Source organism: Oncorhynchus nerka, linkage group LG5 (genome assembly GCF_034236695.1).
Source record: "Oncorhynchus nerka isolate Pitt River linkage group LG5, Oner_Uvic_2.0, whole genome shotgun sequence".
NCBI lineage: Eukaryota > Metazoa > Chordata > Actinopteri > Salmoniformes > Salmonidae > Oncorhynchus > Oncorhynchus nerka.
The window spans coordinates 4,689,195-4,715,875 of NC_088400.1; the positions used below are offsets into that span (position 1 = coordinate 4,689,195).

Below are 26,681 nucleotides of genomic sequence, written 5' to 3' on the forward strand. Positions count from 1 at the left end.
TAGACTGTTAGACTAGACTGTTAGACTAGACTGTTAGACTGTTAGACTAGACTGTTAGACTAGACTGTTAGACTAGACTGTTAGACTAGACTGTTAGACTGTTAGACTGTTAGACTAGACTGTTAGACTAGACTGTTAGACTAGACTGTTAGACTGTTAGACTGTTAGACTAGACTGTTAGACTAGACTGTTAGACTGTTAGACTAGACTGTTAGACTAGACTGTTAGACTAGACTGTTAGACTGTTAGTTAGACTGTTAGACTAGACTGTTAGACTGTTAGACTAGACTGTTAGACTGTTAGACTAGACTGTTAGACTAGACTGTTAGACTGTTTAGACTGTTAGACTGTTAGACTGTTAGACTGTTAGACTGTTAGACTAGACTGTTAGACTGTTAGACTAGACTGTTAGACTGTTAGACTGTTAGACTGTTAGACTGTTAGACTAGACTGTTAGACTGTTAGACTGTTTAGACTGTTAGACTAGACTGTTTAGACTAGACTGTTAGACTAGACTGTTAGACTAGACTGTTAGACTGTTAGACTAGACTGTTAGACTAGACTGTTAGACTAGACTGTTAGACTAGACTAGACTGTTAGACTAGACTGTTAGACTAGACTGTTAGACTGTTAGACTGTTAGACTAGACTGTTAGACTGTTAGACTAGACTGTTAGATTAGACTGTTAGACTAGACTGTTAGACTGTTAGACTAGACTGTTAGACTAGACTGTTAGACTGTTAGACTAGACTGTTAGACTAGACTGTTAGACTAGACTGTTAGACTGTTAGACTAGACTGTTAGACTGTTAGACTAGACTGTTAGACTAGACTGTTAGACTGTTAGACTGTTAGACTAGACTGTTAGATTAGACTGTTAGACTAGACTGTTAGACTGTTAGACTAGACTGTTAGACTGTTAGACTGTTAGACTGTTAGACTAGACTGTTAGACTAGACTGTTAGACTAGTTAGACTGTTAGACTGTTAGACTAGACTGTTAGACTAGACTGTTAGACTGTTAGACTGTTAGACTGTTAGACTAGACTGTTTAGACTGTTAGACTAGACTGTTAGACTAGACTGTTAGACTAGACTGTTAGACTAGACTGTTAGACTGTTAGACTGTTAGACTGTTAGACTAGACTGTTAGACTAGACTGTTAGACTAGACTGTTAGACTAGACTGTTAGACTAGACTGTTTAGACTGTTAGACTGTTAGACTAGACTGTTAGAAAGACTGTTAGACTAGACTGTTAGACTAGACTGTTAGACTGTTAGACTGTTAGACTGTTAGACTAGACTGTTAGACTAGACTAGACTGTTAGACTAGACTGTTTAGACTGTTAGACTAGACTGTTTAGACTGTTAGACTAGACTGTTAGACTGTTAGACTAGACTGTTAGACTAGACTGTTAGACTAGACTGTTAGACTGTTAGACTAGACTGTTAGACTAGACTGTTAGACTAGACTGTTAGACTGTTAGACTGTTAGACTAGTTAGACTAGACTGTTAGACTAGACTGTTAGACTAGACTGTTAGACTGTTAGACTAGACTGTTAGACTAGACTGTTAGACTGTTAGACTGTTAGACTAGACTGTTAGACTAGACTGTTAGACTGTGTTAGACTGTTAGACTAGAGACTGTTAGACTAGACTGTTAGACTGTTAGACTAGACTGTTAGACTAGACTGTTAGACTGACTAGTTAGACTGTTAGACTAGACTGTTAGACTGTTAGACTAGACTGTTAGACTAGACTGTTAGACTAGACTGTTAGACTGTTAGACTAGACTGTTTAGACTGTTAGATAGACTAGACTGTTAGACTAGACTGTTAGACTAGACTGTTAGACTGTTAGACTAGACTGTTAGAGACTGTTAGACTAGACTGTTAGACTGTTAGACTGTTAGACTAGACTGTTAGACTGTTAGACTAGACTGTTAGACTAGACTGTTAGTTAGACTGTTAGATTAGACTGTTGTAGATTAGACTGTTAGACTAGACTGTTAGTAGACTGTTAGACTAGACTGTTAGACTAGACTGTTAGACTGTTAGACTAGACTGTTAGACTGTTAGACTGTTAGACTAGACTGTTAGACTAGACTGTTAGTAAAGACTGTTAGACTGTTAGACTAGACTGTTAGACTGTTAGACTAGACTGTTAGACTAGACTGTTAGACTGTTAGACTAGACTGTTAGATTAGACTGTTAGACTAGACTGTTAGACTGTTAGACTGTTAGACTAGACTGTTAGACTAGACTGTTAGACTAGACTGTTAGACTGTTAGACTGTTAGACTAGACTGTTAGACTAGAAACAGTCTCTTTTCTCTATCCAGATCCTTCAGGTGTCTGTCTGTCACTGTTGAGCACATAATGAAATGTCTCTTTTCAGAACAACGCTTACAACGACAAAAACACATGAATTAAAAAATATATGTTATTATTATCAGTGGTTTTTAGACATGTGTGACATTTCTACGTGTACATTTCTCATGTGTTTTTCCCTTCTGAAAGAAAATATCCCCACACGTTTATTTTACACCATTTCCAGCTACATCCAGTCCAGGGACCGACCAGGACCAACCCTGCTTCGACCAGGACCAACCCTGCTTCGACCAGGACCAACCCTGCTTCGACCAGAACCAACCCTGCTTCGACCGGGACCAACCCTGCTTAGACCGGGACCAACCTTCCTTCGACCAGGACCAACCCTGCTTAGACCAGGACCAACCCTGCTTCGACCAGGACCAACCCTGCTTCGACCAGGACCAAACCTGCTTCGACCAGGACCAACCCTGCTTCGACCAGGACCAACCCTGCTTCGACCAGGACCAACCTTCCTTCGACCAGGACCAACCCTGCTTAGCTTCAGACGCAAACCAGCAGTGGAATGAAGGGTACTAATGTTGCAGGAACGAATGTGCCAAAACTTGCAACTGGAGAAAAGGCAGCATAACCAAAGACCAGGGTAACATTACCAAAGACCAGGGTAAGACCAGGGTAACATTACCAAAGACCAGGGTAAGACCAGGGTAACATTACCAAAGACCAGGGTAACATTACCAAAGACCACATTAACATTACCAAAGACCAGGGTAGCATTACCAAAGAACAGGGTAACATTACCAAAGACCACAGTAACATTACCAAAGACCAGGGTAGCATTACCAAAGACCAGGGTAGCATTACCAAAGACCAGGGTAACATTACCAAAGACCAGGGAAGCATTACCAAAGACCAGGGTAGCATTACCAAAGACCACGGTAACATAACCAAAGACAAGGGTAACATTACCAAAGACCAGGGTAGCATTACCAAAGACCAGGGTAGCATTACCAAAGAACAGGGTAACATCACCAAAGACCAGGGTAACATTACTAAAGACCAGGGTAACATTACCAAAGACCAGGGTAAGACCAGGGTAACAATACCAAAGACCAGGGTAAGACCAGGGTAACATTACCAAAGACCAGGGTAACATTACTAAAGACCAGGGTAACATTACTAAAGACCAGGGTAACATTACTAAAGACCAGGGTAACATTACCAAAGACCAGGGTAACATTACTAAAGACCAGGGTAACATTACTAAAGACCAGGGTAAAATTACTAAAGACCAGGGTAACATTACTAAAGACCAGGGTAAGACCAGGGTAACATTACTAAAGACCAGGGTAAGACCAGGGTAACATTACTAAAGACCAGGGTAACATTACTAAAGACCAGGGTAAGACCAGGGTAACATTACTAAAGACCAGGGTAACATTACTAAAGACCAGGGTAACATTACTAAAGACCAGGGTAACATTACTAAAGACCAGGGTAACATTACTAAAGACCAGGGTAACATTACTAAAGACCAGGGTAACATTACTAAAGACCAGGGTAACATTACTAAAGACCAGGGTAACATTACCAAAGACCAGGGTAACATTACTAAAGACCAGGGTAACATTACCAAAGACCACTAAAGACCAGGGTAACATTACTAAAGACCAGGGTAACATTACCCAAGACCAGGGTAACATTACTAAAGACCAGGTAACATTAACAAAGACCAGGGTAACATTAAAGACCAGGTAACATTACTAAAGACCAGGTAACATTACTAAAGACCAGGGTAACATTACCAAAGACCAGGGTAACATTACTAAAGACCAGGGTAACATTACTAAAGACCAGGGTAACATTACCAAAGACCAGGGTAACATTACTAAAGACCAGGGTAACATTACCAAAGACCAGGGTAACATTACCAAAGACCAGGGTAACATTACTAAAGACCAGGGTAACATTACCAAAGACCAGCGTAACATTACTAAAGACCAGGGTAACATTACTAAAGACCAGGGTAACATTACCAAAGACCAGGGTAACATTACTAAAGACCAGGGTAACATTACCAAAGACCAGGGTAACATTACTAAAGACCAGGGTAACATTACTAAAGACCAGGGTAACATTACCAAAGACCAGGGTAACATTACCAAACCAGGGGTAACATTACTAAAGACAGACCAGGTAACATTACTAAAGACCAGGGTAACATTACTAAAGACCAGGGTAACATTACCAAAGACCAGGGTAACATTACCAAAGACCAGGGTAACATTACCTAAAGACCAGGGTAACATTACCCAGACCAGGCAACATTACCAAAGACCAGGGTAACATTACCAAAGACCAGGGTAACATTACTAAAGACCAGGGTAACATTACAAAGACCAGGGTAACATTACTAAAGACCAGGGTAACATTACCAAAGACCAGCGTAACATTACTAAAGACCAGGGTAACATTACCACAGACCAGGGTAACATTACTAAAAGACCAGGGTAACATTACTAAAGACCAGGGTAACATTACTAAAGACCAGGGTAACATTACCAAAGACCAGGGTAACATTACTACAAAAGACCAGGTAACATTACCAAAGACCAGGTAACATTACTAAAGACCAGGGTAACATTACCCAAGACCAGGGTAACATTACTAAAGACCAGGGTAACATTACTAAAGACCACTAAAGACCAGGGTAACATTACTAAAGACCAGGGTAACATTACCCAAGACCAGGGTAACATTACTAAAGACCAGGGTAACATTACCAAAGACCAGGGTAACATTACTAAAGACCAGGGTAACATTACCAAAGACCAGGGCAACATTATTAAAGACCAGGGTAACATTACAAAGACCAGGGTAACATTACTAAAGACCAGGGTAACATTACCAAAGACCAGGGTAACATTACCAAAGACCAGGGTAACATTACCAAAGACCAGGGCAACATTACCAAAGACCAGGGTAACATTACCAAAGACCAGGGTAACATTACCAAAGACCAGGGTAACATTACCAAAGACCAGGGTAACATTACCAAAGACCAGGGTAACATTACCAAAGACCAGGGCAACATTACATTACCAAAGACCAGGGTAACATTACTAAAGACCAGGGTAACATTACTAAAGACCAGGGTAACATTACTAAAGACCAGGGTAACATTACCAAAGACCAGGGTAACATTACCAAAGACCAGGGTAACATTACCAAAGACCAGGGTAACATTACCAAAGACCAGGGTAACATTACTAAAGACCAGGGTAACATTACTAAAGACCAGGGTAACATTACCAAAGACCAGGGTAACATTACTAAAGACCAGGGTAACATTACTAAAGACCAGGGTAACATTACTAAAGACCAGGGTAACATAAGGAAAGACCAGGGTAACATTACCAAAGACCAGGGTAACATTACTAAAGACCAGGGTAACATTACCAAAGACCAGGGTAAGACCAGGGTAACATTACCAAAGACCAGGGTAACATTACTAAAGACCAGGGTAACATTACTAAAGAACAGGGTAACATTACCAAAGACCAGGGTAACATTACCAAAGACCAGGGTATCATAAGGAAAGACCAGGGTAACATTACCCAAGACCAAAAAACAATCAAAGACCAGGTAACATTACAAAGATTAGGTTTTTTTTAAAGACTTTGAAATGATTTAAAGACCTTTGAATAATTTGTTAACATATCAATATTTTTGGGGTTCATGTTTTGCTTTCAAGACCGGGTTTTTTTTTGCAAAGACCAGGGTAACATTACCAAAGACCAGGGTAACATTACACCAAAGACCAGGGTAACATTACCTAAAAAGACAGGGTAACATTTAAAGACCAGGGTAACATTAAAAGAACAAACATTACCAAAGAAACCAGTGTAACATCCCCTCCAAAGACCAGGTATCAAAAGGAAAGGGAGGCAATGAAACCATTATCCAGAGAAAAAAACAATCACAGACATTTTTTTTGCCTCCATTTACAATTAATTAGTTTTTTTTTTGTCGTTTGAAATGATTTCTTTGGAGTAATTTGTTTTCATATCAATATTTTTGGGGTTCATGTTTTGCTTTCAATAGCGTTGTTTTTTTTTTTTGCAAAACTAATAATTTTGTCCCCGACTGCTTTAAGGGTAGTAAAGTAATTACACCACATAATAACACTATGACTCTATTACAGGGGTTTGAAGCAGTAATCCTTAAATGAAACATGAACAAAGTGTCATCCCCTCCACAGTTTTCTGGAAAAAGCTGATGAGGATGGAGCAATGAAACCACTCTCAAATTCATAGACTACGCTACGGATGCAAGGACTGACCATCCACGATATCAGAATGATACATTTTTTACTCAGAAGAGCAAAACAACTGACATCTGTTGGTGAGAGTCTCATCTCTCCTTCACCACAGGGGTCATCATAGTCCTGGTCAAACACCACGCTATCTTTGTCACCTTTCACCACAGATGTCTCATGGTCCTGGTAAACACCACTCTATCTCGGCCACCTTTCACCACAGACGTCTCATGGTCCTGGTAAACACAGCTCTATCTCTGTCACCTTTCACCACAGACGTCTCATAGTCCTGGTAAACACCACTCTATCTCTGTCACCTTTCACCACAGACGTCTCATGGTCCTGGTAAACACAGCTCTATCTCTGTCACCTTTCACCACAGACGTCTCATAGTCCTGGTAAACACCACTCTATCTCTGTCACCTTTCACCACAGACGTCTCATAGTCCTGGTAAACCCCACTCTATCTCTGCCACCTTTCACCACAGACGTCTCATAGTCCTGGTAAACACCACTCTATCTCTGTCACCTTTCACCACAGACGTCTCATGGTCCTGATTAACACAGCTCTATCTCTGTCACCTTTCACCACAGATGGCTCATGGTCCTGGTAAACACCACTCTATCTCGGCCACCTTTCACCACAGATGGCTCATGGTCCTGGTAAACCCCACTCTATCTCGGCCACCTTTCACCACAGATGGCTCATGGTCCTGGTAAACCCCACTCTATCTCGGCCACCTTTCACCACAGACGTGGGAGTGGGACATGCGGTGGATTGAGACCCAGATATCTCTAGCTTCAACTGACCAATTTTGATGGGGACTTTTTTTATTATGCTAATTAGATTTGCATGGTGGGCACGGACATCAACTCGAGTGGGTTAAACATGTTTCCAGGCTATACAGTATTTCTTTATATTTACAAACATTGGAATAAAACAAACTTATATATTCTGGTTTCTTATGGGGTATGAGAGTTTAATTAAGCTCATGAGGCATTACATTCTTCAAGAATCAATGGGTACGTGTAATGCATTTCTAAACGGATGTAGTAACTACGGTTTGCCTCTTTAACAGGCAGTGACCTTCATACAGCAGAACTACACAGAACTACACAGCATAACTACACAGCAGAACTACACAGCAGAACTACACATAACTACACAGCAGAACTACAAAGAACTACACAGCAGAACTACAAAGAACTACAAAGAACTACACAGCATAACTACACAGCAGAACTACAAAGAACTACACAGCAGAACTACAAAGAACTACAAAGAACATAACTACACAGCAGAACTACAAAGAACTACACAGCAGAACTACAAAGAACAAAGCATAACTACACAGCAGAACTACAAAGAACTACACAGCAGAACTAACTACACAGCAGAACTACAAAGAACTACACAGCAGAACTACACAGCAGAACTACACAGAACTACACAGCAGAACTACACAGAACTACACAGAACTATACAGCAGAACTACAAAGAACTACACAGCATAACTACACAGCAGAACTACAAAGAACTACACAGCATAACTACACAGCAGAACTACACAGAACTACACAGCAGAACTACACAGCAGAACTACACAGAACTACACAGCAGAACTACACAGAACTACACAGAACTATACAGCAGAACTACAAAGAACTACACAGCATAACTACACAGCAGAACTACAAAGAACTACACAGCATAACTACACAGCAGAACTAAACAGAACTACACAGCAGAACTACACAGCAGAACTACACAGCAGAACTACACAGAACTACACAGCAGAACTACACAGAACTACACAGAACTACACAGCAGAACTACACAGAACTACACAGCAGAACTACACAGCAGAACTACACAGCAGAACTACACAGAACTTCACAGCAGAACTACAAAGAACTACACAGCATAACTACACAGCAAAACTACACAGAACTACACAGCAGAACTAAACAGCAGAACTACACAGCAGAACTACATAGCATAACTACACAGAATTACACAGAACTACACAGCAGAACTACACAGAACTACACAAAAACTGCACAGCAGAACTACACAGAACTACACAGCAGAACTACACAGAACTACACAGCAGAACTACACAGAACTACACAGCAGAACTACAGCAGACAGTTTATTAGGTACACCCATCTAGTACCAAGTTGGACCCCCCTTTGCCTCCAGAACCGCCTGAATTCTTCGTTACATGGAAACATTGCTCAGTTTTGGTGTCGAGAGACCTAACGTGTGCCAGGAAAACTTTCCCACACCATCACACCCCCATCACCACCAACCTGTCCCGTTGACACCAGACAGGATGGGGGCCATGTACTGATGTTGCTTACGGCAAATCCTGACTCTGCCATCCGCATGACGTAACAGGAACCGGGATTCATCAGACCAGGTAATGTTTTTAGCTGATAGGAGTGGAAATCGGTGTGGTTGTCTGCTGCAATAGCCCATCCGTGAAAAGGATCGACTAGTTGTTCCCTTGTTGCCATTCTGCACGCCACTGTTGTACTGCACCGTTGTTGGCCTGTTTGTGGCCTGTTACGCTGCACCGCTGTTGGCCTGTTTGTGGCCTGTTACGCTGCACCGTTGTTGGCCTGTTTGTGGCCTGTTACGCTGCACCGCTGTTGGCCTGTTTGTGGCCTGTTACGCTGCACCGTTGTTGGCCTGTTTGTGGCCTGTTACGCTGCACCGTTCTCCTTTGAACTCTCATCAATGACTTGTTTTCGCCCACTGAATGGATGTCTTTTTGTTTTTGTTTGTTGCATCATTCTCAATAACCGGTCGTGCGTGAAAAAGCCCAGGACACCCGGGACGTTCCTGAGACACTGAAACCGGCGCGCCTGGCTCCGACGATCGTACCACGCTCAAAGTGATCGCTCGTTTTGCCCCGTTCTACTAACGTTCAATCGAACGGAATCTGAATGTCTCGATGCCCGTCTGGCCGGCTTTATACAGCCACGGCCACGTGAATCACAGTCTTTAGGAGCCAAACATGTTCGTGAACGGAGAGTGATGTTTCTAATTATCTGGCCACTGAGTTTATGTTACCATTTCAATGTGATCCATTAAACCTGCCCCCCCCCCCCGTCCACTGTTCTGTCAATGTCCCACAAAATCATTCCCTTGTCCCACATTGGTGCTTTCTAGATGTGGTCAACCTAATTCCACCAGCGGACACATTGCTACTACAACATGTTAATTATTTTCACGTACAAATAACATAATTTCAAACTCACATGTGAACTTGCTATTCCACATGTGAACTTGCTATTCCACATGTGAACTTGCTATTCCACATGTGAACTTGCTATTCCACATGTGAACTTGCTATTCCACATGTGAACTTGCTATTCCACATGTGAACTTGCTATTCCACATGTGAACTTGCTATTCCACATGTGAGATTTTCACATGTCGAATGTCTTCGTACATGTGAAACTGCTTATTTGATTTTCACTTAAAAAACAATATGACATGTTTTTTTTCTATGTGTGTGTGGTGTGTTTCAGTGTAAGTGTGCAGCGTGTGTGTGTGTGTGTGTGTGTGTGTGTGTGTGTGTTAGTCTTACGTTCATGTCAGATGGGAACTCGTCCTTCTTCCCCAGGCCGGTGGCTGCAGCGATATTCCCCATGGCTCCACCAGCAAGGTCCTTCGCTGCATCATCACACACACATTATTAACACACACACACATTAACACACACACACATTAACACACACACATTATTAACACACACATTATTAACACACACATTATTAACACACACACATTAACACACACACATTAACACACACACATTAACACACACATTATTAACACACACACACATTAACACACACACATTATTAACACACACATTATTAACACACACACATTAACACACACACATTAACACACACACATTAACACACACATTATTAACACACACACACATTAACACACACACATTATTAACACACACATTAACACACACACACATTATTAACACACACATTATTAACACACACATTATTAACACACACACACATTAACACACACACATTATTAACACACACATTATTAACACACACATTAACACACACACACATTATTAACACACACATTAACACACACATTATTAACACACACACACATTAACACACACACATTATTAACACACACATTATTAACACACACACACATTAACACACACACATTATTAACACACACACATTATTAACACACACATTAACACACACATTAACACACACATTAACACACACATTAACACACACACATTATTAACACGCACACACATTAACACACACACATTATTAACACACACATTAACACACACACATTAACACACACACATTATTAACACACACACACCTTAGCACACACACATTATTAACACACACACACACACACACATTAACACACACACATTATTAACACACACACACATTAACCCCTTGAACTTCTGGGGGCAGTATTTCATTTTTGGATGAAAAACGTTCCCGTTTTAAACAAGATATTTTGTCACGAAAAGATGCTTGACTATGCATCTAATTGACGGATTTGGAAAGAAAAAACTCTGACGTTTCCAAAACTGCAAAGATATTGTCTGTGAGTGCCACAAAACTAATGCTACAGGCGAAACCAAGATTAAATTTCATACAGGAAGTGAGCCAGATTTTTGAGGCGCTGTGTTCCAATGTCTCCTTATATGGCTGTGAATGCGCCAGGAACGAGCCTACACTTTCTGTCTTTTCCCCAAGGTGTTTGCAGCATTGTGCCGTATTTGTAGGCATATCATTGGAAAATTGACCATAAGAGACTACATTTACCAGGTGTCCGCTCGGTGTCCTCCGTCGAAACTATTGCGTAATCTCCAGGTGCGGTCATTGTTCCATTTTGAACAGAGGAGAAACCAAACTACCACGAGTGACTTATCATCAAATAGATATGTGAAAAACACCTTGAGGATTGATTCTAAACAACGTTTGCCATGTTTCTGTCGATATTATGGAGTTAATTTGGAAAAAAGTTTGACTGAATTTTCGAGGGATTTTCTTAGCCAAACGTGATGAATAAAACGGAGCGATTTCTCCTACAAAAATAATATTTTTGGAAAAACTGAACATTTGCTATCTAACTGAGAGTCTCCTCATTGAAAACATCCGAAGTTCTTCAAAGGTAAATGATTTTATTTGAATGCTTTTCTTGTTTTTGTGAAAATGTTGCCTGCTGAATGCTAGGCTTAATGCTATGCTAGCTATCAATACTCTTACACAAATGCTTGTGTAGCTATGGTTGAAAAGCATATTTTGAAAATCTGAGATGACAGTGTTGTTAACAAAAGGCTAAGCTTGTGAGCCAATATATTTATTTCATTTCATTTGCGATTTTCATGAATAGTTAACGTTGCATTATGGTAATGAGCTTGAGGCTATAATTACGCTCCTGGATACGGGATTGCTCGTCGCAACAGGTTATTAACACACTCCTGTTTGGTTTGATGTCAACATCTGAACTAAAGACTTAACAGTAAACAGTCAACGTACCTGAACCAACACCATCTTTGGCCTTGGTGCCTGAAAAGGGAGAACAGCACATCTGTTACCAGATTACAATGCTACATTACCCCACCATTATCACGCATCATGTGTTGCCACATTACAATGCTACATTACCCCACCATTATCATGCATAGTGTGTTACACCATTAAAATGCTACATTATCCCTCCATTATCATGCATCATGTGTTACAACATTAAAATGCTACATTACCCCACCATTATCATGCATCATGTGTTACCACATTAAAATGCTAAATTCCCCCACCATTATCATGCATCACCACATAAAAATGCGACATTATCCATCCATTATCACACCTTGGGTGTTACAACATTAAAATGCTACATTATCCCTCCATTATCATGCATCATGTGTTACCACATTAAAATGCTAAATTCCCCCACCATTATCATGCATCACCACCTAAAAATGCTACATTATCCCTCCATTATCATGCATCATGTGTTATCACATTAAGATGCTACATTATCTGTCCATTACCATGCATCATGTGTTACTTCATTCCAAATCCTATGTTTTCATCCATAATGATAATTATCTCAATAGCGTTACCAACACATTCCTCTTTAATACCCACACAGTAAACGAGGCATTACGCCTCGACATACTATATTAGCCGTTTCTGAGAAGGCATTATTAGAGGACAAACGTTCAACTTCTACCAGAGCATTTACAGGTGAGTGTATAACCACAGCACAGTCTGTTAATCCCAGACGTTGGGAGCTGCACTCTCCTTATCTTCCTGTGGGAATTCACTGAGGTCTGCCCTGTCTACACACACACACACACACACAGTGGTGCTGGGGGGGGGTGCTGGTTTGTCCTGGTTTGTCTCTAAGGCATTATATATCTTTCCCAGTCTAATCCTGTTTGGTTCGATATTCTAGTTTGTCTCTAAAACATTATATATCTTTACCAGTCTAATCCAGTCTAATCCTGTTTGGTTCGATATCCTAGTTTGTCTCTAAGACATTATATATCTTTACCAGTCTAATCCTGTTTGGTTCGATATCCTAGTTTGTCTCTAAGACATTATATATCTTTACCAGTCTAATCCAGTCTAATCCTGTTTGGTTCGATATCCTAGTTTGTCTCTAAGACATTATATATCTTTACCAGTCTAATCCAGTCTAATCCTGTCTATTCCAGTCTAATCCTGTTTGGTTCGATATCCCAGTTTGTCTCTAAGACATTATGTATCTTTACCAGTATAATCCAGTCTAATCCAGTCTAATCCAGTCTAATCCTGTTTGGTGTGTGCACCAGAAGCAGGTCACAGTCGTATTATCTGATCCAGACTAACTGTGACTTGGAGTCTAAGTATCTTCCTGTTGTGATACTGTAGCGCTGATGACAACATCTGAACTAAAGACAATTTGTTGTGACCATGCAGGACATAATAATTAGTTATATTTCCTCGCGGTCAAAATGAGCAAAATAATTATGCTATCCATCGTTTTTTGGAATTTCTGATGCTCCCTGACTGTCTAGTGTTCATTTAGGTGATTATTAGAGAGCTGTTCTAGTTGGTCTCTGTCATGACCATGACCTATCATGATCCCTGACCTAACTACCATGACCCCTGACCTAACTATCATGACCTCTGACTAACTATCATGACCCCTGACCTAACTACAGTCTCTCACTGTGTCCCTGTAACTGTCTCTCTGGTCCTCTGGAGACAGTCTCTCACTGTATCCCTGTAACTGTCTCTCTGGTCCTCTGGAGGCAGTCTCTCACTGTGTCCCTGTAACTGTCTCTCGGTTCCCCTGGAGACAGTCTCTCACTGTGTCCCTGTAACTGTCTCTCGGTTCCCCTGGAGACAGTCTCTCACTGTGTCCCTGTAACTGTCTCTCGGTTCCCCTGGAGACAGTCTCTCACTGTGTCCCTGTAACTGTCTCTCTGTTCTCCTTCCCCTCTACCTCCCCCCTCTCCTCACCTCTTGTTCCAGTTCCTCACCCCTCCTCCTCTCACCATTGGTTCAGTACCTCACCCCTCCTCCTCTCACCATTGGTTCAGTACCTCACCCCTCCTCCTCTCACCATTGGTTCAGTACCTCACCCCTCCTCCTCTCACCATTGGTTCAGTATCTCACCCCTCCTCCTCTCACCATTGGTTCAGTACCTCCCCCCTCCTCCTCTCACCATTGGTTCAGTACCTCACCCCTCCTCCTCTCACCATTGGTTCAGTACCTCACTCCTCCTCCTCTCACCATTGGTTCAGTACCTCACCCCTCCTCCTCTCACCATTGGTTCAGTACCTCCCCCTCCTCCTCTCACCGTTGGTTCAGTACCTCCTCCTCCATCCTCTCACCCCTCCTCCCTAACCCCTAGCTCTAATACCTCCCTACCGCCACCCATGTCCTCACCCCTTGTTCCAGTTCCTTACCCCTCCTCCTCATGTCTTCACCCTTTCTTCTTCCTCCTCCCTCCTCTCCCATCCCCTTCCCCCCCTCCCTCCCTCCTCCTCCCTCTCCCCCTCTCCCATCCCCTTCCCCCATGTCTCTGGGAGCAACGTCAGCACAATAACTGTTCGTTGGGACCTTCATGAAATGGGTTTCCATGGCCAAGTAGCCACACACTAGCCTTACATCACCATGAGCAATGCCAAGCATTGGCTGGAGTGGTGTAAAGCTCGCCGCCATTGGACTCTGGAGCAGTGGAAACGCGTTCTCTGGAGCGAAGAATCACGCTTCTGACAGTCCAATAGACAAATCTGGGTTTGGTGGATGCCAGGAGAACGCTACCTGTCCGAATGCATAGTGCCAACTGTAAAGTTTGGTGGAGGAGGAATAATGGTCTGGGGCTGTTTTTCATAGTTTGGGCTAGAACCCTTAGTTCCAGCTCGAGGGAAATCTTACTGCTACAGCATACAATGACCTTCTAGAGTATTCTATGCTCCCAACTTTGTGGCAACAGTTTGGGGAAGGCCTTCTCTGTTTCAGCATGACAATGCCCCAGTGCACAAAGCAAGGTCCATACAGAAATGGTTTGTCGAGATCTTCACTCGCCTGCACAGAGCCCTGACCCTTTGAAGACTGCGAGCCAGGCCTAATCGCACAACATCAGTGGTCGACCTCACTAATGTTTGTGGCTGAATGAAAGCAAGACCCCACAGCAATGTTCCAACATCTAGTGAAAAGCCTTCCCAGAAAAGTGGAGGCTGTTATCGCAACAAAGGGGGGACCAACTCCATATTTTGAAATGAGATGTTTGACGAGCAGGTGTCCACATACCTTTGGTCATGGAGTGTATCTGTGAGCACATATTTTTAATTGGCCAATATGCATATTTTCCCTGTAAATTATATCCATATCATAATGCCCTGCATATAATGTAGACTGTCACTGCCAACCACCTACTTCCATACAGTCATAGTGCAAAATCCACAGTAACCTACAGAATGAACCCATAGTGGCCTACAGAATGAACCCATAGTAGCCTACAGAATTAACCCATAGTAGCCTACAGAATGAACCCATAGTAGCCTACAGAATTAACCCATAGTAGCCTACAGAATGAACCCATAGTAGCCTACAGAATGAACCCATAGTAGCCTACAGAATGAACCCATAGTAGCCTGCAGAATGAACCCACATTAACCTACAGAATGAACCCACAGTAACCTACAGAATGAACCCACATTAACCTACAGAATGAACCCATAGTGGCCTACAGAATGAACCCATAGTAGCCTACAGAATGAACCCATAGTAAACTATAGAATGAACCCATAGTAACCTACAGAATTAACCCATAGTGGCCTACAGAATGAACCCATAGTGGCCTACAGAATGAACCCATAGTAGCCTACAGAATGAACCCATAGTAAACTATAGAATGAACCCATAGTAGCCTACAGAATGAACCCATAGTAGCCTACAGAATGAACCCATAGTAGCCTACAGAATGAACCCGTAGTGGCCTACAGAATGAACCCATAGTAGCCTACAGAATGAACCCATAGTGGCCTACAGAATGAACCCATAGTAGCCTACAGAATGAACCCATAGTAAACTATAGAATGAACCCATAGTAGCCTACAGAATTAACCCATAGTAGCCTACAGAATGAACCCATAGTAGCCTACATAATGAACCCATAGTAAACTATAGAATGAACCCATAGTAGCCTACAGAATTAACCCATAGTAGCCTACGGAATGAACCCATAGTAGCCTACAGAATGAACCCATAGTAGCCTACAGAATTAACCCACAGTAGCCTACAGAATTAACCCATAGTAGCCTACAGAATGAACCCATAGTAGCCTGCAGAATGAACCCATATTTCTCTACAGAATGAACCCACAGTAACCTACAGAATGAATCCACAGTAGGCTACAGAATGAACCCACAGTAGCCTACAGAATGAAACCATAGCAGTCTACAGAATGAAACCATAGCAGTCTACAGAATGAAACCATAGCAGTCTACAGAATGAACCCACAGTAGCCTACAGAATGAACCTGTAACGGTTTTCTAATGGTGAAGGAGAGTCGGACCAAACTGCAGCGTGTAGATTTCGATCGATGTTTAATAAAACAACGTAACACGAATCAAAACACAAACTCAACAAAACAATAAACGAAACGAAAACCGAAACAGCCTAAACTGGTGCAAACTAATACAGAATCACCCACCACAAACGGACCAAGCAGCGTGTCAACAGGCAGGAGCAGCCCAAAGAGGTGTTGCGTAAGAAGGATTTCTGGACATGGGAGGAGATCCTCGACGGGAGAGGACCCTGGGCTAAACCAAGGGAGTGTAGCCGACCAAAGGTGCAACAGGAGAAGAGGCAACAGAGGCAGCAGCAGCAGGAGCAGCAGCAGCTACAGTGGGAGAGGTTGCACCACCTGGAGAAATGGACATGGGAGGAGGAACTGGACGGTAAAGGACCCTGGGATCAGCCTGGAGATTATTGTCGCCCCAAAGCCGAGCTGGAGGCAGCAAAAGCAGAGAGGCGGCATTATGAGGAGCTAGCACGGCAGAGCGGATGGAAGCCTGAGAGTCAGCCCCAAAAATATCTTGGGGGGGGCTCACAGGGGGTATGGCTACGCTAGGTAGGAGACCTACGCTGACTTCCTGTGGTTACCGGGGGGCTAGAGAGACCGGGCAGGCACCGTGTTATGCAGTGGTGCGCACGGTGTCCCCAGTGCGGGTGCATAGATTGAGCGTCGAGCCAAATGCCATGAAGCCGGCTCTACGCATCTGGTCCCCAGTGCGTCTCCTTGGGCCGGCTTACATGGCACCAGCCTTGCGCTCGGTGTCTCCGGTTCGCCTGCATAGCCCAGTGCGGGCTATTCCACCTCGCCGCACTGGCAGGGCGACCAAGAGTATTCAACCAGGTAAGGTTGGGCAGGCTCGGTGCTCAAGAGCTCCAGTGCTCCTGCACGGTCCGGTCTATCCAGTACCACCTCCACACCCCAGGCCTCCGGTAGGAGCTCCCCGCACCAGGCTTCCTGTGCGTGTCCTCGATCCAGTACCACCAGTTCCAGCACCACGCACCAGGCCTTCAGTGCGCCTCGCCTGTTCAGCGCAGCCAGCGCTTTCCTCCTCTCCTGCGCTGCTGGAGTCTCCCACTTGTTTAGCGCAGCCAGAGCCTGTCTCCTCTCCTGCGCTGCCGGAGTCTCCCGCCTGTTTAGCGCAGCCAGAGCCTTTCTCCTCTCCTGCGCTGCCGGAGTCTCCCGCCTGTCCGGCGCTGTCAGAGCTACCGCCCCTCATGCCAGAGGCGCCAGAGCCCCTCATTCCAGAGGCACCAGTGCTCCTCAGTCCAGCGCCGCCAGTCTGCCCAGCGTCGCCAGTCTGCCCAGCGTCGCCAGTCTGTCAGGATCAGTTAGATCCACCAGTCAGCCAGGATCCACCAGTCTGCCAGGATCCGCCAGAAGTGCTGGTCAGCCAGGATCCGCGAGAAGTGCCAGTCGGCCAGGATCTGCCAGAAGTGCCAGTCGGCCAGGATCTGCCAGTAGCACCAGTCAGCCAGGATCCGCCAGCCGGCCAGGATCCGCCAGTCAGCCAGGATCTTCCAGATCTGCCAGTCAGCCAGACTCTTCCAGATCTGCCAGTCGGCCACGATCTGCCAGTCAGCCAGGATCCGCCAGTCAGCCAGGATCCACCAGTCAGCCAGGATCCGCCAGTCAGCCAGGATCCGCCAGTCAGCCAGGATCCGCCAGTCAGCCAGGATCTTCCAGATCTGCCAGTCAGCCAGGATCTTCCAGATCTGCCAGTCAGCCAGGATCTTCCAGATCTGCCAGTCAGCCAGGATCTTCCAGATCTGCCAGTCAGCCAGACTCTTCCAGATCTGCCAGTCGGCCACGATCTGCCAGTCGGCCAGGATCTGCCAGTCAGCCAGGATCTGCTGAGACCACCAGCCAGCCAGGATCTGGTAGATCTATCTACCTGCCTGAGCTTCCTCTCACTCCTGAGCTTCCTCTCACTCCTGAGCTTTCTCTCACTCCCGAGCTTTCTCTCACACCCGAGCTTTCTCTCATTCCCAAGCTTTCTCTCACTCCCGAGCTTCCTCTCACTCCCGAGCTTCCTCTCACTCTCACTCCCGAGCTTCCTCTCACTCCCGAGCTGCCTCAGTCCCGAGCTGCCCCGCAGTCCCGATCTGCTCCTCAGTCCAGTGGGTTTCTGGGTGAGGACTACTAGGCCATGGTCGGCGGCGAGGGTGGACTATCCAGGGACGCGAGGAGAGGGGACTAAGACATTAATTGAGTGGGGTCCACGTCCCGCGCCGGAGCCTCCACCATGGACAGACGCCCACCCGGACCCTCCCTATTTGTTTTGAGGTGCGTTCGGGAGTCCGCACCTTAGGGGGGGGGGTTCTGTCACGCCCTGGTCTAAGTATTTTGTGTTTTTCTTCATGTATTGGGTCAGGCCAGGGTGTGGCATGGAGTTTTTGTATTGTGGTGTGTTTTGTCTTGGGGTTTTGGTGTGTATGTTAGTGGGATTGTAGCTTAGTGGGGTGTTCTAGGAAAGTCTATGGCTGTCTGAAGTGGTTCTCAATCAGAGGCAGGTGTTTATCGTTGTCTCTGATTGGGAACCATATTTAGGCAGCCATATTCTTTGGTTGTATTGTGGGTGATTGTCCTGTGTGTCTTGATGTCCTTGTTAGATGTTAGTTGACACATGTATAGGCTGTTTTCGGTTTTCGTTTCGTTTATTGTTTTTGTAGTGTTAGTGTTTTGTCGTGTTTTACGTTTGTTTAATAAAGATGAATCGCAATCGACACGCTGCAATTTGGTCCGACTCTCCTTCACCATATGAAAACTGTGACAGAACCCGTATAAGCATGTAGAATGAACCCAGAGTAGCCAACAGAATGAACCCGTATAAGCATGTAGAATGAACCCAGAGTAGCCTACAGAATGAACCCGTATAAGCATGTAGAATGAACCCAGAGAAGCCAACAGAGTGAACCCATAGTAGACTACAGAATGAACCCGTAGAAGCATGTAGAATGAACCCAGAGTAGCCTACAGAATGAACCCGTATAAGCATGTAGAATGAACCCAGAGAAGCCAACAGAGTGAACCCATAGTAGACTACAGAATGAACCCGTAGAAGCATGTAGAATGAACCCAGAGTAGCCTACAGAATGAACCCATATAAGCATGTAGAATGAACCCAGAGTAGCCAACAGAGTGAACCCATAGTAGCCTACAGAATGAACCCGTAGAAGCATGTAGAATGAACCCAGAGTAGCCAACAGAGTGAACCCATAGTAGACTACAGAATGAACCCACAGTAACCTATAGAATAAACCCTTAGTTGCCTGCAGAATGAACACATGGTAGCCTACAGAATGAACCAATAGTAGCCAACAGCATGAACCCACATTAGCCTACTAAATGAACCCAAAGTAGTCTGCAGTAGCCTAGAGAATGAACCAATAGCAGAGAAAATGCCTTGTTGGCATTGATGGATTAAGATGACAAAAAAAGACCCACCCATTTTTCAACCAATCAAGGAAAAATACATTATCTTTGGACCTATAGCGTTGCTTTACGAGGCATTCCATATGTCAGCGTTCTCAACGCTCATTGGTTGCTGCATCCATCAAGCAATCTCTGTTGAACACGACTCGCTCGCTTGGCAGGCACTCGTGATATGCATGCATTACATTGAAGCCCTGGATATCACAGGGACCGGATAATCCAATTCAGATTGCTTTCGGTCTAACGTTTCTAAAGGTCGGATCTTACCGATAAACATGGCGCCTTCCTTGGTCTTTTCCGCCGCCAGCGCAGCTCCCTCCTTAGTCTTCTCCGCGGCGATCGCCATGCCGTCTTTAGCTTTGGACAACCCTTTCATGAACACATCCATCTCGACCCTGGTCCTGGAGCTCTGGAGAGATGCAAAGAAGCATGAATCACGTCCCATGTAGTCTCTATTGTATCGGCCTATAGTCCTATACCGTAGTAATGTGGTAGGCCTAGTACTAGTCACATGCTAACGGCTACCCATATCCACTTCAAATGTAGACACTGTCCGTGGTCCTGAAACAGAGCATGTTTAATGAATTATTTGGTATGGTCCTGGAGAGAAGGAAATGAGATCCATTACAAGCACTGATTGTCAGAAGTTTATCATGCGTTATTATACACAAATATGTGGTACAATTATGTGGTGTTATTAATTACATGGTAATTAATGATTGTTTTGACGGATTGATTGCTCTGCATAGAGACGAACCATGAATTATCATTACTATGTATGTATTATAGGCCCAGTCGTAGTTATTTTACTCTACATGGTGATGGATAGCAATTCCCGACAAAAAAAAAATAACTGTCCGTGGTGCTGAAAGAGTGTGTTTCAATTGTGTATTCTGAACGATTTTTATTCGGTATGACTCGGTTATGGGGTGGCAGGGTAGCCTAGTGGTTAGAGCGTTGGACTAGTAACCGGAAGGTTGCAAGTTCAAACCCCCGAGCTGACAAGGTACAAATCTGTCCCTCTGCCCCTGAACAAGGCAGTTAACCCACTGTTCCTAGGCCGTCAGTTAAATAAAGGTAAAATAAATAAATAAAATGGACTGTGGTTGATTCATTGACAGAAGTCAAGATGTTAATAGTTTAACTGAACTATAAACACAACATGTAATAAGGTACAGTTCATGTAAGGAAATCAGTCAATTGAAATAAATTCATTAAGGCCTTAATCTATGGATTTTACATGACCTGGGCAGGGTGCAGCCATGGGTGGGCGTGCCAGGAGATAAACCTACCCACTTTTGGAGTCAGGCCCAGCCAATCAAAATGAGTTTTTCCACTATAAAAAGGGCTTTATTACAGACAGAAATTCTCCTCAGTTTCATCCGTTGTCCGGGTGACTGATCTCAGAGTATTCCCCCAGGTGGAGAAGCAGGATGTGGAGATACCGCGGTGGCCTGGTTTCATGTGGTCCGCGGTTGTGAGGCAGGTTGAACTCACTGACAAATTCTCTAGAAAGATGTTGAAGGCGACTTAAGGTAGAGAAATTAATGTTACATTTTCTGGCAACAGCTCTGGTGGATGTTCCTGCAGTCAGCATGCCAATTGTACGCTCCCTCAAAACTCGAGACATCTGTGGCATTGTGTTGTGTGACAAAACTGCACATTTTAAACTGGCCTTTTATTGTCCCCAGAACAAGGTGCACTTGTGTAATGATCATGCTGTTTAATCATCTTCTTGATATGCCACTCCTGTCAGGTGGATAGATTATCTTGGCAAATGAGAAATATTCACTAACAGTGATGTAAATTTGTGCACAGAATGTGACAGAACGTTTTATGCGATCTTTTACCTCAGCTCATCAAACGTGGGACCAACACGTTGCATGTCGCGTTTATATGTTTTGTTCAGTATAGCTTTCACTGTTTCCCCTTTTCTCTTCAGTTGTTTTCTTTCTAATACCCTAGCTGTCACTTTGTGTCTTGGCTGTCATTTAAAGCGACGACGGAAGAATGGGGACGGATAGAAGCAACGCCCTCCCTCCCGTTTCACCATAGGCTGCGATAGCCAAACCCTCCGCCATAGACCAGCAATTATAGTAAATGCATTATTCACTCGAACCGTTTAACACGTTTTTTCTTCTTCTCTCCATCTCCCTACCCCTTTTTCTCCAATGGCATGAAATATTCAGAGAGAGAGAGAGAGAGAGAGAACATTTTTCAATTAAATGGTTAAATGTGCACGCGCTCATGAATTATTACTGTGGTAATATTACTCTCAATGGCGACGCGATCTGGGGACAAGCCTACAAGTTGCTTTGAAATAGCGCGTATCTGATGTACTTGTATTCTATTTAAACAAGCGCATTACCTGTAATATAGCCTAGCCCTACTACTATATGTGGGGGAAGGGGAGGGGGAAAAAAACTTGATGCACGATATTTTCTCATCACGGTCACCAAGGAGAATATATATTTTGTCAATAAATATGTATATGTCTACAGGGTAGAATTCGACATTAAAAAAAAATCGATAAAAAAAAAATCTAATACACGATTTAAATCAATAATTTCGATGTGTTCATATTATAATACTTATTAGGCTACTATACCTTATAGAGAACGGTCATTCAAGGAAATGATGTGTCGAGTACAATTTTCTCATCAAATGCAACAATTGCTCTTTCCGCCTTTCATTAAACGGATTGAATTCAACGTGTTGGTTATCTTTACATATTTTTACACTTCTCAGTTACATCACACACATACATATTTGTAGCCTTGTAGTCTTATTTTTCTCTCTATCCCTATAACAAGGTCCTATAACAACGTCCTGTTAAAATATCGATATGTTTTCCATACAACCTCTAACCCGTTGTTTCTTTCTATGGACGCCAGACACAAATATCACAGAAAACATAATTTAAAAAATCCTCTTACCTTTTTACAAATATGACTTGTTTCCTCAAGGTTCCACTGCCCAGCTGATTCAAATATCGCCTGAACGGGAGCTGCTATCACAGACTGATCGCTGGGTAGGAGGGTTTTCCTCGGGATACTCTGTCTGTCGACCAATAGGGAGCGGCCGACCACGTAGCCCCCTTTTCATTGATCATTCCAACAGCACCAGCTAGGCTTTCTGTCTAACAGTTAACAGCTGCGTGTCCTGGATGCTCGGACTGACGGGCATAATGGGAAAATAAGCTTAGCTTTAATTCAAGAGAGCTCACCGTCTAGACCTACCCTATTTTCTGCTATTTTCATCATCACCACTACTGTCTTCATCATCAACACCATCATCATCATCATCATCATCACCACTACTGTCTTCATCATCACCACTACTGTCTTCATCATCACAACCATCATCATCACCACTACTGTCTTCATCATCATCATCATCATCATCACCACTACTGTCTTCATCATCAACACCATCATCATCACCACTACTGTCTTCATCATCACAACCATCATCATCACCACTACTGTCTTCATCATCACCATCATCACCACCACCATCATCATCACCACCATCACCATCATCATCATCATCACCACCACCATCACCTTCATCGTCATCGTGACCATCAATCACATAGTCTTTACCCCTTTAAAATAGAAGAAACATGGAATAATTCATTCTCAGAGCACGTGTCCGACAAGGACTTAGTAATAGCAGTATAATCAGCAGCAGTAGTAGTAATGCTAATGACAAGATTAGTATCAATGATTTGAAAATGTGCTCTAACAGAATATGGGGGAATAACGGATTATACTATTTTGTAGCTACGGGGAGATTCTGAGATTCGCATTTCTAGGTCCACGCAAGAGGAGGCGAATACAGTGCATTAGGAATAGACTGTTTATTTTCCTGAATGAAATTATAGCAAATGGCGCTCGATGTACAATATGTGCGCTTGTTAAAAAAAATAAAATAAAAATGGGGGGGGGGGGGGGGTATAGTGACGTGATGACATCAGGCCATCCAGCTGAAGGTTATGTGTCTCATTGATTACTGTGACATTAGGAGAAATAGAAAAGCTTTCGCGCAGTGCTCCAGGTGTGACTTTAAAACCGTCCGATCAGTGAAGTATTGTCACGTGGCCATCCCTTAGGGCACGCTGTAGATCAGGCAGAATGGACAAGAAAACATAAATCAGCTGTTTCTAGCTGCTTCTTTAACTACTTCAGCCAGAACTGCGTTGTCCAAGGTTCTGCGATATATAAACTAATTACTCTAGGCTCGCAGGTCGCTTCTTAATAAAGTGTATATTATTGAATCGGGCAGGTGGTGTTGAACCCGATGAACCCGATGACGCTTTTCACGCTGTCCGTGGTTCTGAAAGTTAGAGCGTGATCCCGGGCAGCGCTGTTCACGGTGCTGAAATGTGAAGTAGAATGTAGGTCCTATGGTCTCAGGTGGTGCTGTCAAGGGTCCTGAACGTTATGTAATAGAATCGCAGGTGGGTCTAAACGGACAATGAGGACAGGCGCTGTCCATGGTGCTGATTTTTGTATTTTGTTTTTAATACAGCCACTTTCTGCTGGATAGTAAGTGTATAAACATCTACACGTAACTGCCAAAATAAAGGAATCGCCAACATAAAGTATCTTAATAGGCGTTGGGCCACTAAGAGCCAGAACAGCTCCAATGCACCTTTGGCATAGATTCTACAAGTGTCTGGAGCTCAATTGGAGGGATGAGACACCATTCTATTGGAGGGATGAGACACCATTCTATTGGAGGGATGAGACACCATTCTTCTATTGGATGGATGAGACACCATTCTTCTATTGGAGGGATGAGACACCATTCTATTGGAGGGATGAGACACCATTCTTCTATTGGAGGGATGAGACACCATTCTTCTATTGGAGGGATGAGACACCATTCTATTGGAGGGATGAGACACCATTCTATTGGAGGGATGAGACACCATTCTTCTATTGGAGGGATGAGACACCATTCTTCTATTGGAGGGATGAGACACCATTCTTCTATTGGAGGGATGAGACACCATTCTTCTATTGGAGGGATGAGACACATTCTATTGGAGGGATGAGACACCATTATTCTATTGGAGGGATGAGACACCATTATTCTATTGGAGGGATGAGACAACATTCTTCTATTGGAGGGATGAGACACCATTCTTCTATTGGAGGGATGAGACAACATTCTATTGGAGGGATGAGACACCATTCTTCTATTGGAGGGATGAGACAACATTCTATTGGAGGGATGAGACACCATTCTATTGGAGGGATGAGACACCATTCTTCAATTGGAGGGATGAGACAACATTCTTCTATTGGAGGGATGAGACACCATTCTATTGGAGGGATGAGACACCATTCTATTGGAGGGATGAGACACCATTCTATTGGAGGGATGAGACACCATTCTATTGGAGGGATGAGACACCATTCTTCTATTGGACGGATGAGACACCATTCTTCTATTGGAGGGATGAGACACCATTCTATTGGAGGGATGAGACACCATTCTTCTATTGGAGGGATGAGACACCATTCTATTGGAGGGATGAGACACCGTTCTATTGGAGGGATGAGACACCATTCTATTGGAGGGATGAGACACCATTCTATTGGAGGGATGAGACACCATTCTTCTATTGGAGGGATGAGACACCATTCTATTGGAGGGATGAGACACCATTCTATTGGAGGGATGAGACACCATTCTTCTATTGGACGGATGAGACACCATTCTATTGGAGGGATGAGACACCATTCTTCTATTGGAGGGATGAGACACCATTCTATTGGAGGGATGAGACACCATTCTTCTATTGGAGGGATGAGACACCATTCTTCTATTGGAGGGATGAGACACCATTCTATTGGAGGGATGAGACACCATTCTTCTATTGGACGGATGAGACACCATTCTTCTATTGGAGGGATGAGACACAATTCTATTGGAGGGATGAGACACCATTCTATTGGAGGGATGAGACACCGTTCTATTAGAGGGATGAGACACCGTTCTATTGGAGGGATGAGACACCATTCTATTGGAGGGATGAGACAACATTCTTCTATTGGAGGGATGAGACACCATTCTATTGGAGGGATGAGACACCATTCTTCTATTGGACGGATGAGACACCATTCTGCTATTGGAGGGATGAGACACCATTCTATTGGAGGGATGAGACACCATTCCTCTATTGGACGGATGAGACACCATTCTTCTATTGGAGGGATGAGACACCATTCTTCTATTGGACGGATGAGACACCATTCTTCTATTGGAGGGATGAGACAACATTCTATTGGAGGGATGAGACACCATTCTATTGGAGGGATGAGACACCATTCTTCTATTGGAGGGATGAGACAACATTCTATTGGAGGGATGAGACACCATTCTTCTATTGGAGGTATGAGACACCATTCTTCTATTGGAGGGATGAGACACCATTCTATTGGAGGGATGAGACACCATTCTATTGGACGGA

General features: G+C 43.7%; 1 protein-coding gene across 1 annotated transcript in view; it reads right to left on the reverse strand.

Annotated features, from left to right (window-relative positions):
* The window catches only part of LOC115127123 (beta-synuclein-like), a 102,641-nt gene extending 79,404 nt beyond the window's left edge, over positions 1 to 23,237 (reverse strand). Inside the window, exons 1-4 of the mRNA XM_065019019.1 lie at positions 23,134 to 23,237; positions 20,465 to 20,606; positions 12,223 to 12,252; positions 10,245 to 10,330 (exon numbers count right to left, since the gene is read on the reverse strand). Of these exons, the coding sequence (XP_064875091.1) occupies positions 10,245 to 10,330; positions 12,223 to 12,252; positions 20,465 to 20,585 (237 nt within the window). The 5' untranslated portion in view covers positions 20,586 to 20,606; positions 23,134 to 23,237. The remainder of the gene's footprint in view (positions 1 to 10,244; positions 10,331 to 12,222; positions 12,253 to 20,464; positions 20,607 to 23,133) is intronic.
* Positions 23,238 to 26,681: the final 3,444 nt, after the last annotated feature.